The following is a 16,042-nucleotide window of genomic DNA, read 5'->3' as shown; positions in this document are numbered from 1 at the left end:
TGTTTTGTTTTAATACTCTAATTCCCTATAAACTAAACAAGTCACGCCCACAGGGTCTCCAAAACGCCAGGGCACTCATGTAGCAAGGGCTTATGGGAGCTCAGTCTGGGCAGGAGGAGGAGGATACTAGCCAGAGATTTTAGAGGCGGAGGGGAGGAGGGGAGTGAATTTTTCACAGGCTGAGGAGTGGAGATGCAGTTTCAGATTACCTGTGTAATGATTACAAACAGAACATGGCTGCCCTCATTGTATCACAGGAATAATTCATCATAAACTGTTGAAGCTGTATGCAGCCAGAGTTGCTGTGTAAACTATCTAAAGTTTAGATAAGATATGTAGACAAGTTACTTGTTATACTTAATTTTTCATCTCTAACAAAGTTATTTTCACTTCCTCTTTAAAATGGATCCGAGAGGAACTTTTGCTCATTGCATAATTGTGTTCCTTTCCTATTGTTTATAGGGTATTCCTCAAGCCAAATACTTTTTTGTTTTTATTTTAATACTTTAATTCCCTATAAACTAAACAAGCCTTGCCCACAGTTTTTCAGAGAGCCTTGGCAGTAGCAAGGGCTCATGGGAGCTCATTCTGGGCAGGAGGAGGGGGAGGTATTACAAGCCAGAGATTTCAGAGGCAGAGGGTAGGAGGGAGGAGGAGGAAGGGGGGGATTATTATTATTATTTTTTTTTTTTTTTACAGAAGATGCTGATAAGCTTGCCTGTTTGTAATGTTTACAAACAACATTGCTGCTGTCATTGTATCACAAGAAGAAATATTCATATTCTATTGAAGCTGTTTGCAGCTAGATTTGCTGTGTAAACTATCTAAACTTTAGATAAGATATATAGACAAGTTACTTGTTATAGTTAGTTTTTCATCTCGGATCCACTTTAAGCACACCATAAGGAGGCGTACACCTGGCGCATGCCATACATGATATGAGGCCTTGTGATTCCTGCTTGCTGTTAGGTACAGTTTTAGTAGCCTGTGTCGCTGGGCTTGGTATGATAAATGCAATGAGCTGTTCCTGCAAAATGCATTCATAGTTATGATATTTGCAGATCACATACACACCTTGTTTAATGGACATCCATCTGCAGATCAGATACACCAGGATGGATCTTCAGATCTGCAGATAATTGTCTGATCTGCAGATGAATGTCCGTTAAACAAGGTGTGTATGAGATCTGCAGATATCATAGACTATGAATGCAATTTGCAGATACTGCTCTGTTGCATGTGTACAGCATCTTTGTGTCCAGCATCTTGCAAAGATTTTTATCTGATGGGGAGTTCAGCTCCATAGAATAGACTGCGTAGAGTATCCTCTCATAGTACATGGAAGGGGGTAACATTGGTCTGTGATCTTTCATTTTCCAAAGACTTTTATCTGATGTGTGTACCTAGCTTAATAAGATAATCCTGCCAAACCATCTCTGGCCCATCAGACTAATCACGCACTGTAGCACCTCACCAGGGCAGGAATACTAAGGGCCAGTTCACACTGGGTGCTTTGGTAGCGTTTTGCTGACCGCCAGCGATCACGGATTACTCTGTCCAGCATGTATTTAGAGAGTTTAGCCTGTGCACTTATCTCAGTTTTCCTTCTGTCCTGTGCAAGAGTTCAGGTCCTCTTAAAAAAAAAATGTTTGCAATGGTGCTTGGTTCCCTTTAAACAGCAGAGAGGTCACAAAGATTCTGCACAGAGCAAAGTTCTGCTGTACATAATGAGATGCGCAGTATTAAAAGGGATTTTTAATAAACTCTTGGCAGAAAGTTTACACTGCAATCAGGCTGTGCTATAAATAAAGATTAGAAGAGCAAAATAATGAGATTCCTGGCTGAGCCGCGTATGCTTCACATAGAGCTGTCGTCATTGTCGGTACTCACTCTCACTGAGAGCCCTACTCAGCTGCTCCATCTTCTCTTTGGCTGATTTGATGAGACGCTGTTCCAACTAGGGAGAGAGAGAGGCAGAGAGAGAGAGAGAGAGAGAGAGATAGAGAGAGAGAGAGAGAGAGAGAGAGAGAGAGAGAGAGGAGGGGGAAGGAGAGGAAAGGGAAAAAGAGGGGAGGGGGAAGGAGGAGCAAGAGAGAGGGAGAGAGAGAGAGGAGGGGGAAGGAGAGGAAAGGGAAAAAGAGGGGAGAGGAAAGGGAAAAAGAGGGGAGGGGAAAGGAGGAGCAAGAGAGAGGGAGAGAGAGAGGAGGGGGAAGGAGGAGCAAGAGAGAGGGAGAGAGAGAGAGGAGGGGGAAGGAGGAGCGAGAGAGAGGGAGGGAGAGAGAGAGAGAGGGAGGGAGAGAGAGAGAGGGGGAGGGAGGAAGAGAGGTAGGGAGGAAGAGAGGTAGGGAGGAAGAGAGGTAGGGAGGGAGAGAGGGAGGGAGGAAGAGAGGGAGGGAGGAAGAGAGGGAGGGAGGGAGGGAGAGAGAGTGGGGGGGGGGGAGAGAGAGAGGGAGGGAGAGAGAGAGGGAGGGAGGGAGAGAGAGAGAGAGAGAGAGAGAGGGAGGGAGAGAGAGAGGCAGAGAGAGAGAGAGGAAGAGATAGCGAAGGGGGGAAGAAGAGGAAAAGAGGGAAGGGAGGAGACAGAGAGAGTAAGAGCAAGTGAGAGTGAGGAAAAGAAGTAGAGGATGGAGGGAAAATGAGAGAGAGGGTGAAAAAGGGGAAAGGAGACGAGGGGAGGGAGGGGAAGGTAGGAGACAGAGAGAGTGAGAGCAAGTGAGAGTGAGGGGGAGGAAGGGAAAAGAAGTGGAGGAAGGCGGGAAGGAGAAAGGAGGGGGGGGGGGGAAGAGGAGAGAAAAGAGGGGAGGGAAAATGAGGGGGAGGGAGGAGGGAAAATGAGGGGGAGGGAGGAGGGAAAATGAGGGGATGGGAGGCGAAAGAGGAGGAAGGGGAGGGGTAGATGAAGGGGGGGGGGATAAAGGGGGGGAGGGGGAGATGAAGGGAAGGAAGGGGGGAGATAAAGGGGGGGAGGGGGAGATAAAGGGAAGGAAGGGAGGGAGAGGGAGGGAAGGAAAAAAGAGAGGGGGCATGACAGCCGTCAGTTGAACATCATTTTAAATTATTTATGCAATAAGTACAGTGAAAAAAAAGGTTTTCAAATCAAAATTCCTGCTTTTATAAAGTCAGTTACACAAAATGAAGTCCAGACGCACACGCACACACAATTCAGGTTACAGCGCCTGTCAATTTATTAAATGTCGTTAGAGCTATTAGTTTAGCAAAACTCGCAAGAGTCTCCCCTTTAGCACCTCCAATCTACTCAATCGTATTTTAAGGCAAAAGTATTGTGGCAACTCTAGTAAAAATATTGCTAATTACATGACTGCTGGCACCCTTTGCCTGGAACTCTGGGTGTAGAAGCCGGTAAATGACCGTACCAGGGATATCTGTATATATTTGGGTACTAGGCCAGTGATACAGAGCTAACCTCTGACCCAGATGCCTAACATCCTGCCATTGTGTGTACTGCTGACGGCTGATGCTCAGGTACCCCCCAGATTGCTCATGTGGGTGATAGGATGACCCCATGTAATGTACGCTTACCCGGTAGCTGTGCTCGTGGTTTTTAAACCTGGTGTAGTAGTGCATAAACCTGTCCAGCTCCTGGAATCTCTTATGCTTCTTCTCTGCCTGCAAATAAAGGAAAACAAACAATAAAATACATGTTCCCAATTACTGCCAGTATTACTTTACTTATAGGTTTCTTATTTGGATGGATTCCTTCTGGCGCAGACCTTAATGTATGAGACGTAAGAGTCACTCCATAAGCCAAGTGGACCTGAACTCTTGCACAGGACAGAAGGAAATCATAAAGAAATACACCCTGTGTGTAATTAGAGAGTTTAGCCTGTCTAATTCCAACTCATCTGTGCCTAATCACAAGTTGTAATTTGATCTGTCAGCTAATTTGTAAACAGGACGTTAACCCTATGCCTGCTTCCATAAAAGCAACTGTGGAACTGAGAAGGAATGTACTAGCACTCAACGCGGTCTCCATTGATGACGCTGATGTCTCCAGGGTACACAGTGCCCTGTTCCTAAGTACTACCATCACAGATCACTTGAGATGGCGCATGAACACCACCATGGCCCAAAAGAAGGCCTAGAAGTGGCTGTTCTTCCTGAGGCAACTGACAAAGTTTAGAATGCCGTGGGAGCTACTGATCAGGATCTACACGCCCCCTGCTGAATCCGTCCTCTGTTCCTGGTTCAAAGGGGAGAATGCAAGGGACAGGCACAAACTCCAGAGAGTAATCGGTGCCGCAGAGAAGATCATTGGGTCATCCCTGCCTCTCCTGGACCTCCACCACACATCCAGAATGAGGTCCAGGGCCAACAGGATTACACACGACCCCTCCCCCCCTGGCAGTCGCTTCTTAAACCTCCTTCCATCAGGTTTGCGCTACAGGACCATCTACACCAAAGCCTCCAGGGACAGGAACACTTTCTTCCCAGAGCCAGTAATAAAACAGCAGGCTCATCACACCTCAGTGGGAATGTCTGTAGGTTTCCCAGTCCGAGAATAGCTGGTCTGGCTTGTTCTGGTTCCATCTCCGATTCGAGTACAGAGCATACACGGTCCAACGCTAATCCTCGCTCCAGAGGCGGAGGAAGAGGAGTAGAGCGGTTTATCAGAGGCGTACAGCCCAGCAGACAACAGACCAGTGTGCATAATATGGCGGATTACCACCAGTGACAGCAAGAGACACAGAGGGCAGAGCAGTCATGCAAGTAATGACTTCCATCTCTGATTTATTGTGGGAAGCCGCGTTTGAATTATTGTCTGTAGGCTTTGAGATGATAGCTAAAAGCCATTTTCTGAGTGGCACAATAAGAAGCTCCAGGGATCGTTGTAATCCTTGTTTTCTCCAGGCTGGAGTATAAAGAGCTGCATGTGAGACTTTCGGATTATGTGCCACTTAGATGATAAAACATTTACAAAGACTCCTCTTATGAGTCAATTACAGTCTATCTGATCCAAGGGTCGCTTCACACGATATTTCACTTTGTGATAGAGGACAGAGAGTGACATTGCCTAACATTGTGTTATTCTCCATGGGACTGCTGCTTAAGGTGAGAGGAATATGGAATCTGCCATATTTGTTCATTTAAAGTGTACCTGGGATGGTGATTGTAAGAAAAATTACACATGCCTGGGGCTTCCTCCAGCCTGATCGCTCCCTCGTAGTCATCGGTCGCCTTCCAATTCTTCTGCAATTGGCCCCGGTCCAGAGCCAACTACGCACCCGCATCCAGTCCGCGTGTGCGCTCCCGTCGGCAGGAGCATTCTGCGCCTACGTGGTACTACTGTGCAGGTGAAGGATGTCCCCGGCAACAGGAGCGAGACAGGAGAGCGTGTTCGGCTGGACTGCACCTGTAATGACTGGCCCACGACTGGACGACTTACCGAGGGCCAGCTATGGACGAACTGAGAGGCGACAGAGAACTACGAGGGTGCGATCAGGCCAGAGGGGGCTGGAGGAAGCCCCATGTATGTATATTTTTTCTTGCAATTACCATCTCAGGTACACTTGAAAAGAAAAAACCAATACAAAAAATGCTCAGTGAGCTTTTGGAATATGATTTGTCTCCCTGATCAATGCCTGCCACACGGCTCAGCTCAATACCACTGGTTCGAAGGTGCCGATGTTTGTAAGTCCACGTGTCCTGCAGCCGTTTCCGGGGTCTGCCCTACCGGTTTCGTCACACAGTGACTCATCAGGGGCATCAGATGGGGAACCAGGGAAACTGGAGCACACAAAGGGAGAGTCTGCCAGTGGCCACCCAACGGGGAAGAGCCTGTATAAACTACTGTGCCCCTTTTAAGCAAGTCATCTCATGTAAGTGCAATGGCCTTTTATTCATATTAAGGTTTTACAGTGTTATGCTAGGACAAGCTTTTCATTTTGAGGTATTGAAATGCCATTGGAGCCTTTATGTGGCTATCTGATCTAGTGCTGCAATCTGTGGTCTGTGGAGGTAAAATGCATCTTATTGTGAGGTGGAAGGAGATTGATGTAACGCCCCAAAGAAGTTGTCTAACCTAGTATAGTGGGTCTAATAGGATGGGGAGTATCATGTGACTGGGCGTGGTGGTGGCGGCTTTCCTGGAATAGGAACAGTGAACGTCATAGAAGGAGAAGATTGTCTGATCGCCTATAGGAGGAGTGACATTCTTAAAGGACAACTGAAGCGAGAGTGATATGGAGGCTGCCATAGTTACTTCCTTTGAAGTAATACCAGTTGCCTGGCTATCTGCCTCGAAACTTTTAGCCACAAACCCTTAACAGGCATGCAGCAGATCTGGGGTTTCTGACATCATTGTCAGATCTGACAAGATTAGCTGCATGCTTGTTTTTGGTGTTACTTAGACACTACTGCAGCCAAATAGATCAGCCGTGGCTTCCAGGCAACTGGTATTGTTTAACTGGAAATAAATATGGCAGCCACCATATTCTTCACATTACACTTGTCCTTTGACTTTGTGTGGTATTGAGTGTAAGAAGGCGCACCATTAACAAAAAAAGTGGGAGAACTTTGAATGCTAGCACACTCTAGTGAATCACCAAGCCCACCAATAACTGCATTAACGTTCCACACCCCGCCCACCTCACCTCTACTGTCATTTCTTTAGACTGCTCCTCCACCTGGTTGATGACCTCGTAGCGAGTGCAGCGGTAATAACCACCCGTTGAAGAGCTGTGCTTCTTCCACTCTTCCAGGCAAATCCAGCAGAAGTCATACTTGCACTAAAGGGAAGAATGAACAGAGTATGTAGAGCGAAATATGTTCTTCTGCTGTCACCTTCACTTAACCCAACAGGTCCTTATAGAGCAAAACTCACAAATACATCCAACTCCAAACATTCCAGCTTTCAAACGCACCCAGAAAACACACATTTATCAGACTTGCATACAATAACCTAGGAGAGTCCACTTTCAGCCTCCAGCTGAGTATAGTTCACTCACACCCCTGGATGGAAACCTTCTGTATTCCCCACCTATTGTTTCCTCCCTTTTCCTTTAGATTGTAAGCTTGCAAGGGCAGGGCTCTCTCCCTTTTGTGTTTTGTAAAATGCTTTGTTAGTGACCATACAATTGTCACAACCAGGGCCGGATTTATTACAAGGCACTGTAGGCTTGTGTCAACAGGCGGCTCTTGTATTAGAGGTGGACGGCTCACTGGCTGTCCCATAGTTCCCCGTTCTCTTTCTCCCTCCAACCCCTCCCCTCATTCATACCAGCAGCAGTTTCCTCCCTCTACAGCGGCGCGTATGAGATGCTAACCAACTACATGCACTCCTGCGCTGACATCACTTTTCAGCAGCGCTCCCGGCGCCCTCTCCATGGTTACAGCGGCATCACTCTGTTTTAAGTCCAGCACGTACCAACGCGTCACATGACACCACTGTAATCATGGAGAGGATGGTGGAGGCGCTACTGAAGAGTGACATCAGTGCTGGAGCGTATGGAGCCGGCGAGCAATCAGCAGTTTAAAATAGTCAGATAACACGATCTGCAAACTGCCTGAGTGCAAAGCAAAGCCCCCACCCCAGCATAGCAAAGCCCCCCCAGCCCAGCATAGCAAAGCCCCCCAGCACAGCATAGCAAAGTCCCCAAGCCCAGCAAAGCAAAGTCCCCAAGCCCAGAAAAGCCCCCACCTCAGCATAGCAAAGCCCCCCAGCCCAGCAAAGTAAAGCCACAAAGCATAGCAAAGCCCTTAGCCCAGCAAAGCATAGCCCTCAACCCCAGCATATCAAAGCCCCCCAGCCCAGCATAGCAAAGCCACCCAGTCCAGCATAGCAAAGTCCCCAGCCCAGTATAGCAAAGCCCCCAGCCCAGCATATCAAAGCCCCCAGCCCAGCATATCAAAGCCACCCAGCCCAGCATAGCAAAGCCACCCAGCCCAGCATAGCAAAGCCACCCAGCCCAGCATAGCAAAGCCCCCAGACCAGCATAGCAAAGCCCCCAGACCAGCATAGCAAAGCCCCCAGAACAGCATAGCAAAGCCCCCAGACCAGCATAGCAAAGTCCCCAGAACAGCATAGCAAAGCCCCCAGAACAGCATAGCAAAGCCTCCAGACCAGCATAGCAAAGCCCGCAGCCCAGCATAGCATAGCCCCCAGCCCAGCATAGCAAAGCCCCCAGCCCAGCATAGCAAAGCCCCCAGCCCAGCATAGCAAAGCCCCCAGCATAGCAAAGCCCCCAGCCCAGCATAGCAAAGCCCCCAGCCCAGCATAGCAAAGTCCCCAGCCCAGCATAGCAAAGCCCCCAGCCCAGCATAGCAAAGCCCCCAGCCCAGCAAAGCAAAGCCCCGCAGCCCAGCATAGCAAAGCCTGCAGCTCAGCGTAGCAAAGCCCCCAGCCCAGCATAGCAAAGTCCCGCAGCCCAGCATAGCAAAGCCCCGCAGCCCAGCATAGCAAAGCCTCGCAGCCCAGCATAGCAAAGCCCAGCAGCCTAGCATAGCAAAGTCCCCAGCCCAGCATAGCAAAGCCCAGCATAGCAAAGCCCCGCAGCCCAGCCCAGCATAGCAAAGCCCCCCAGCCCAGCAAAGCAAAGCCCCGCAGCCCAGCCCAGCATACCAAAGCCCCCCAGCCCAGCAAAGCAAAGCCCCGCAGCCCAGCATAGCAAAGCCTGCAGCTCAGCGTAGTAAAGCCCTGCAGCCCAGCATAGCAAAGTCCTGCAGCTCAGCGTAGCAAAGCCCCGCAGCCCAGCATAGCAAAGTCCTCAGCATAGCAAAGCCCTGCAGCCCAGCATAGCAAAGCCCTGCAGCCCAGCATAGCAAAGACCCGCAGCCTAGCATAGCAAAGCCCCCAGCCCAGCATAGCAAAGCCCGCAGCCCAGCAAAGCAAAGCCCGCAGCCCAGCAAAGCAAAGCCCCTAGCCCAGCATAGCAAAGCCCCCAGCCAAGCATAGCAAAGCCCCCAGCCAAGCATAGCAAAGCCCCCAGCCCAGCATAGCAAAGCCCCCAGCCCAGCATAGCAAAGCCCCCAGCCCAGCATAGCAAAGCCCCCAGCCCAGCATAACAAAGCCCCCAGCCCAGCATAACAAAGCCCCCAGCCCAGCATAGCAAAGCCCCCATTCCTACATAAGATGTACGATCTTCTTGGATTTGCACTATAATAATCTATTACCATGTTTGATATCTATGCCCCTAAAAAGTCCAAAGACCTACTTTTCTTCTATTAAATGATTTTGAGGGCACCCGGACACACTCACATCAGATGCTCGCTCACCTTGGCACACTGCATGTGATTACAGCCCTCGTTCTTCTGGATGGGAGACTTGCAATTGGCGCAGGTTTTGGAGTTTGTCAATAACCACAGGCAGTTGGCGGCATCCTCGAAAGCCTCGCTGACGCCAACAACTGCAGAACATTGTAGAAGAGGGGTCAGTGATTGGTATACACAGTTATAAACTGCTTAAACTGCTGTGTTGCTTGGAAAACATGATAAACATTTTATTGTTAATTATGAAAAATGATGTATGAATTAACGCACACTTACTATTTGTACCACTAGGTGGAGCGCTATGCAATCTTAAAGTCTAAACATAATCTGAAGTAAAGGGCACCAGAGGTGAAAATAAATAAATGAAATAAACAATTGCATCCATCTTCCTTCTCCTAAAAATGATTTTTTTTAAGATATTCCACAGTTTTATTTTATGTTTGAATCTACTTTTTACGTTTTAACTGTTTTATTGTTTTTGCTCAATGACACATTCATTGAAATATGCGAAAGCTAAAATCTACAAACTATTGACCCTTTTTATCTCTTTTCAGATCTCAGAAGCCATTTTCTGCTAGGAAAGTGTTTTATAGTTGGAATTTCTTATCAGTGAGGGTCACACTGTACTCACTTCCTGTCTCAGTCAGCCACTTACATATCTGATATTTAACTCTTTCAGGCAGAGAAAGAAAAAAAAGGAACACAGCATAGTTATTTGTGTGCTAGGCACTGTGCATACCCATATCTTTCCCATGTCACATGTCACCTCGAGTATCCTTTAAAGAGCTCTTCAGAATTCAGATCAGGTGACAAGTATTGCTGACACTTCTCTCGCCCCCTCCCATCAAACAAACAAAGCTTAAAGGGAATATCCAGGCACCGGGGCTTTCTCCAGCCCGTTGCAGCCGACAAGTCCCACGCCACAGCTCTGCTCTCAGCTGCTGGCCCGGGGTCCCTGCCGGTGCGAAGGCCGACCTTGTGAGGTTGTCCTCTACTGCGCCTGTGCGCAGGGCTGTGGAGTCTGAGCAATTTTTGGGCACCTGGAGTCGGATTCAGGAAAAAATGCACCAACTCCGACTCCTAATCAATTTACACTGTAATTAAAATAGAAAATATGATAAAATGTTCTATTTCTCAGATAATAGTCATCATAAATTATATATAAATTAATGTATGTGTTTAGCCCACAAAAATGATATAAACCAATCAAAAATAGTTAATTGTGCTGCTTCAATAAAGCAGTCCCCTGGCGGAGGAGGACAGCGAGGGACTTATTAGCCTGAAGGGGGCTGGAGGAAGCCCCAGGTATGTATAAAACTTTCATCTGTCTCAGGTTTAATTAAAGTTACACAGTAGTACTATACTCTACATATGCACTCCCCACAGAGCTGCAGGGAATCCACTGAGAATGTTGTGCACATTGAACACAGAGGTGTTGTTTATCACCTATAAACCTGGTTCAGATTGTGCATGAAGAATGTGTAATAGAGGAAGAATCTCCTCATTCCCCTGCAGAGTACATGCACATCACTCTTACATGTACCCACAGTCACATTGCCTAGGGCCTGATCCATGTTCAGATTGTGCATGAAGAATGTGTAATAGAGGAAGAATCCCCTCATTCTCCTGCAGAGTACCTGCACATCACTCTTACATGTACCCACAGTTACATTGCCTAGGGCCTGATCCATGTTCAGATTGTACATGAAGAATGTGTAATAGAGGAAGAATCCCCTCATTCTCCTGCAGAGAACCTGCACATCACTCTTACATGTACCCACAGTTACATTGCCTAGGGCCTGATCCATGTTCAGATTGTACATGAAGAATGTGTAATAGAGGAAGAATCCCCTCATTCTCCTGCAGAGTACCTGCACATCACTTACATGTACCCACAGTCACATTGCCTAGGCCCTGATCCATGTTCAGATTGTGCATGAAGAATGTGTAATAGAGGAAGAATCCCCTTATTCCCCTGCAGAGTACCTGCACATCACTCTTACATGTACCCACAGTTACATTGCCTAGGGCCTGATAGATGTTCTTTGTTCCTGCCTGTACCTTCTACAAGTACTCTTACCTAGGACTAGTTTTAGGCCTCGTTCACATCTATGCAGCGCAGATGGCCGTCTAATCGGAACGCAACGCGTGCGATCGCACGCCATCTGAGCTGCTACCTGCTGCACTGCTGATCCCATCCATTGACAGTGATAGGATCAGCTCTGTGCTTACGGGCAGAATGCATGCAGCAGTACACAAGCGCATCATAGCGAATCGTACTGCTGCACAACGCATTTGATGTGAACGGCAGAAGGGCTGTCTATACCCTTCTGCCGTTCTTGCATGTTACCACGTCATATGAGCTTCCAAATGCACACGGAAGTGCATAGGATGTGACTGAGGCTTAAGTCTATGACTAAAAGTATTAGAGGCAGAAGATCAGCTGGATAGCCGGGTAACTGGTATTGTTTAAAAGGGAATAAATATGGCAGCCTCCACATCCCTCACAGTTCAGTGGTCTTTTAAAATTCCTAAGCGTTGGCAGTTAAGAGATGCATTTCATGTTACATACTTGCAATCAACAAGATTGTAATATGCAAATGAGAGGAATCCTAACCGTCGGAGGATTTTTGTACCGACTCCACAGCCTTGCGCTCCAGCTGTGGTGGAACTACAAGTCCCATGAGGCATTGCAATACTCTGACAGCTCAAAGCATAACTCGGGGAGGCAGAGGCATGATGGGATTTGTAGTGCCAAGAATAGCCATCACTGGCCTATGAAGTAAAAAGCCAATATTGGACTCTGTCAGACATTGGATAGGAAAAGGGTTAATGCACTGTTTCACTTTGTCCTGTTACAGGTGATCCCTGGAAAGTCCATTACCAGAAACCAACGTGCAAAGCCTCCAGATTTCCCTACATTGATGGGCAGCAGACTGGTAGTGGATCTGTAAATGACGGTACTTACGCTCTTCAGGCTTCATCTCCGACACTTTGTGCAGCCAATTCTTCCATGTTTGGCAGTCGCAGGGCTCGTGGGCTTCCCCCAGACACTCCCTGGAAAACACAGATCATCACATGTCATTGGTAACCAGTCTTATCACCCGAACGATAGTCTGTACACACGTCGGATTTGACGCGAAAACGTCCGAACGACGGAATGTTCAAACGACGGGTCGTTCGCTAAAATCCGACGTGTGTATGGGCCTTTAGAAATAAAACATTAACCACATAACGACCGCCCCCAGCCGATGGGCGGCGGCAAAGTCTGGGCCCAAACGACCGCAATACGCCCATCGGCGGGGGCGGCTGCGGGAGTGGCTATGCGGCGATCGCGTCATTCGTGACGCGATCAGCCGCCGGGGACTGGCTCCGCCCCCCGTTCGCCGTAACCCGCCGGCCGTTCGGAAGCGCCGGCGGGTTACTGGCATCCGGATCGCCGCTGCAACAGTGTATAATAGGCTTTGTAATGTATACAAAGCCTATTATACTGGCTGCCTCCTGCCCTGGTGGTCCCAGTGTCCGAGGGACCACCAGGGCAGGCTGCAGCCACCCTAGTCTGCACCCAAGCACACTGATTTCCCCCCCCCCTGCCCCCTGATCGCCCACAGCACCCCTCAGACCCCCCCCTGCCCACCCCCCAGACCACTGTTTGCACCCAGTCACCCTCCTAATCACCCATCAATCACTCCCTGTCACTATCTGTCAACGCTATTTTTTTTTTAAGTCCCTAATCTGCCCCCTACTCCCTCCTGATCACCCCCCCACCCCTCAGATTCTCCCCAGACCCCCCCCAGACCCCCCCCCCCCCCGTGTACTGTATGCATCTATCCCCCCTGATCACCTGTCAATCACCTGTCAATCACCTGTCAATCACCCGTCAATCACCCCCTGTCACTGCCACCCATCAATCAGCCCCTGATCTGCCCCTTGCGGGCAATCTGATCACCCCCCCACACCAATAGATCGCCCGCAGATCCGACATCAGATCACCTCCCAAATCCATTGTTTACATCTATTCTCTCCTCTAAACACCCACTAATTACCCATCAATCACCCCCTATCACCACCTGTCACTGTTACCCATCAGATTAGACCCTAATCTGCCCCTTGCGGGCACCCAATCACCTGCCCACACGCTCAGATTGCCCTCAGACCCCCCCCTTATCAATTCGCCCGTGCAATATTTACATCTGTTCTCCCCTGTAATAACCCACTGATTACCTGTCAATCACCCATCAATCACCCCCTGTCACTGCCACCCATCAATCACCCCCTGTCACTGCCACCCATCAATCAGCCCCTAACCTGCCCCTTGCGGGCAATCTGATCACCCACCCACACCAATAGATCGCCCGCAGATCCGACATCAGATCACCTCCCAAATCCATTGTTTACATCTATTCTCTCCTCTAAACACCCACTAATTACCCATCAATCACCCCCTATCACCACCTGTCACTGTTACCCATCAGATTAGACCCTAATCTGCCCCTTGCGGGCACCCAATCACCTGCCCACACGCTCAGATTGCCCTCAGACCCCCCCCTTATCAATTCGCCCGTGCAATATTTACATCTGTTCTCCCCTGTAATAACCCACTGATTACCTGTCAATCACCCATCAATCACCCCCTGTCACTGCCACCCATCAATCACCCCCTGTCACTGCCACCCATCAATCAGCCCCTAACCTGCCCCTTGCGGGCAATCTGATCACCCACCCACACCAATAGATCGCCCGCAGATCCGACATCAGATCACCTCCCAAATCCATTGTTTACATCTATTCTCTCCTCTAAACACCCACTAATTACCCATCAATCACCCCCTATCACCACCTGTCACTGTTACCCATCAGATTAGACCCTAATCTGCCCCTTGCGGGCACCCAATCACCCGCCCACACCTCAGAACGCCCTCAGACCCCAGCCCTGATCACCTCGCCAGTGCATTGCTTGCATCTATTTCCCCCCTCTAATCACACCTTGAGACACCCATCAATCACCTCCTGTCACCCCCTAGCACACCTACCCATCAGATCAGGCCCTAATTTGCCCCGTGTGGGCTCCTGATCACTCGGCCAAACCCTCAGATCCCCCTCAGACCCCCTTCCGATCACCTCCCCAGTGCATTGATTGCATCTATTTTCCCCTCTAACCGCCCCCTGAGACACCCATCAATCACCTCCTGTCACCCCCCTAGCACTCCTATCCATCAGATCAGGCCCAATACATCCTGTCATCTAAGAGGCCACCCTGCTTATGACCGATTCCACAAAATTTGCCCCCTCATAGACCACCTGTCATCAAAATTTGCAGATGCTTATACCCCTGAACAGTCATTTTGAGAAATTTGGTTTCCAGACTACTCACAGTTTTGGGCCCGTAAAATGCCAGGGCAGTATAGGAACCCCACAAGTGACCCCATTTTAGAAAGAAGACACCCCAAGGTATTCTGTTAGGTGTATGATGAGTTCATAGAATATTTTATTTTTTGTCAAAAGTTAGCGGAAATTGGATTGTTATTGTTTTTTTCACAAAGTGTCATTTTTCACTAACTTGTGAGAAAAAATAAAATCTTCTATGAACTCACCATACCCCTAACGGAATACCTTGGGGTGTCTTCTTTCTAAAATGGGGTCACTTGTGGGGTTCCTATACTGCCCTGGCATTTTAGGGGCCCTAAACCGTGAGGAGTAGTCTAGAAAACAAATGCCTCAAAATGACCTGTGAATAGGACGTTGGGCCCCTTAGCGCACCTAGGCTGCAAAAAAGTGTCACACATGTGGTATCGCCATACTCAGGAGAAGTAGTATAATGTGTTTTGTGGTGTATTTTTACACATACCCATGCTGGGTGGGAGAAATCTCTCTGTAAATGGACAATTGTGTGTAAAAAAAATCAAAAATGTGTCATTTACAGAGATATTTCTCCCACCCAGCATGGTTATATGTAAAAATACACCACAAAACACATTATACTACTTCTTCTGAGTACGGCGATACCACATGTGTGACACTTTTTTGCAGCCTAACTGTGCTAAGGGGCCCAAAGTCCAATGAGTACCTTTAGGATTTCACAGGTCATTTTGAGACATTTGGGTTCAAGACTACTCCTCACGGTTTAGGGCCCCTAAAATGCCAGGGCAGTATAGGAACCCCACAAGTGACCCCATTTTAGAAAGAAGACACCCCAAGGTATTCTTTTAGGTGTATGATGAGTTCATAGAAGATTTTATTTTTTGTCACAAGTTAGCGGAAATTGATATGTATTGTTTTTTTTTTCACAAAGTGTCATTTTCCGCTAACTTGTGACAAAAAAAAAATCTTCTATGAACTCACCATACTCCTAACAGAATACCTTGGGGTGTCTTCTTTCTAAAATGGGGTCACTTGTGGGGTTCCTATACTGCCCTGGCATTTTAGGGGCCCTAAACCGTGAGGAGTAGTCTAGAATCCAAATGCCTCAAAATGACCTGTGAATAGGACGTTAGGCCCCTTAGCGCACCTAGGTTGCAAAAAAGTGTCACACATGTGGTATCGCCGTACTCAGAAGAAGTAGTATAATGTGTTTTGGGGTGTATTTTTATACATACCCATGCTGGGTGGGAGAAATCTCTCTGTAAATGGACAATTGTGTGTAAAAAAAATCAAATAATTGTCATTTACAGAGATATTTCTCCCACCCAGCATGGGTATGTGTAAAAATACACCCCAAAACACATTATACTACTTCTCCTGAGTACGGCGGTACCACATGTGTGGCACTTTTTTGCACCCTAAGTGCGCTAAGGGGCCCAAAGTCCAATGAGTACCT

At 48.2% G+C, this 16,042-nt stretch overlaps 1 protein-coding gene across 2 annotated transcripts in view; it reads right to left on the bottom strand.

Annotated features, from left to right (window-relative positions):
* The window catches only part of ANKIB1 (ankyrin repeat and IBR domain containing 1), a 225,441-nt gene that overhangs the window by 16,534 nt on the left and 192,865 nt on the right, over positions 1-16,042 (bottom strand). For both annotated transcript variants that reach the window (XM_068235266.1, XM_068235267.1), the window contains 5 exons: positions 12,194-12,282; positions 9,232-9,362; positions 6,612-6,746; positions 3,541-3,627; positions 1,891-1,957 (listed from right to left, as the gene is read on the bottom strand). In XM_068235266.1, the coding sequence (XP_068091367.1) occupies positions 1,891-1,957; positions 3,541-3,627; positions 6,612-6,746; positions 9,232-9,362; positions 12,194-12,282 (509 nt within the window). The remainder of the gene's footprint in view (positions 1-1,890; positions 1,958-3,540; positions 3,628-6,611; positions 6,747-9,231; positions 9,363-12,193; positions 12,283-16,042) is intronic.

Source organism: Hyperolius riggenbachi, chromosome 5 (assembly GCF_040937935.1).
Source record: "Hyperolius riggenbachi isolate aHypRig1 chromosome 5, aHypRig1.pri, whole genome shotgun sequence".
NCBI lineage: Eukaryota > Metazoa > Chordata > Amphibia > Anura > Hyperoliidae > Hyperolius > Hyperolius riggenbachi.
This window is presented reverse-complemented; position numbering and strand designations above follow the sequence as displayed.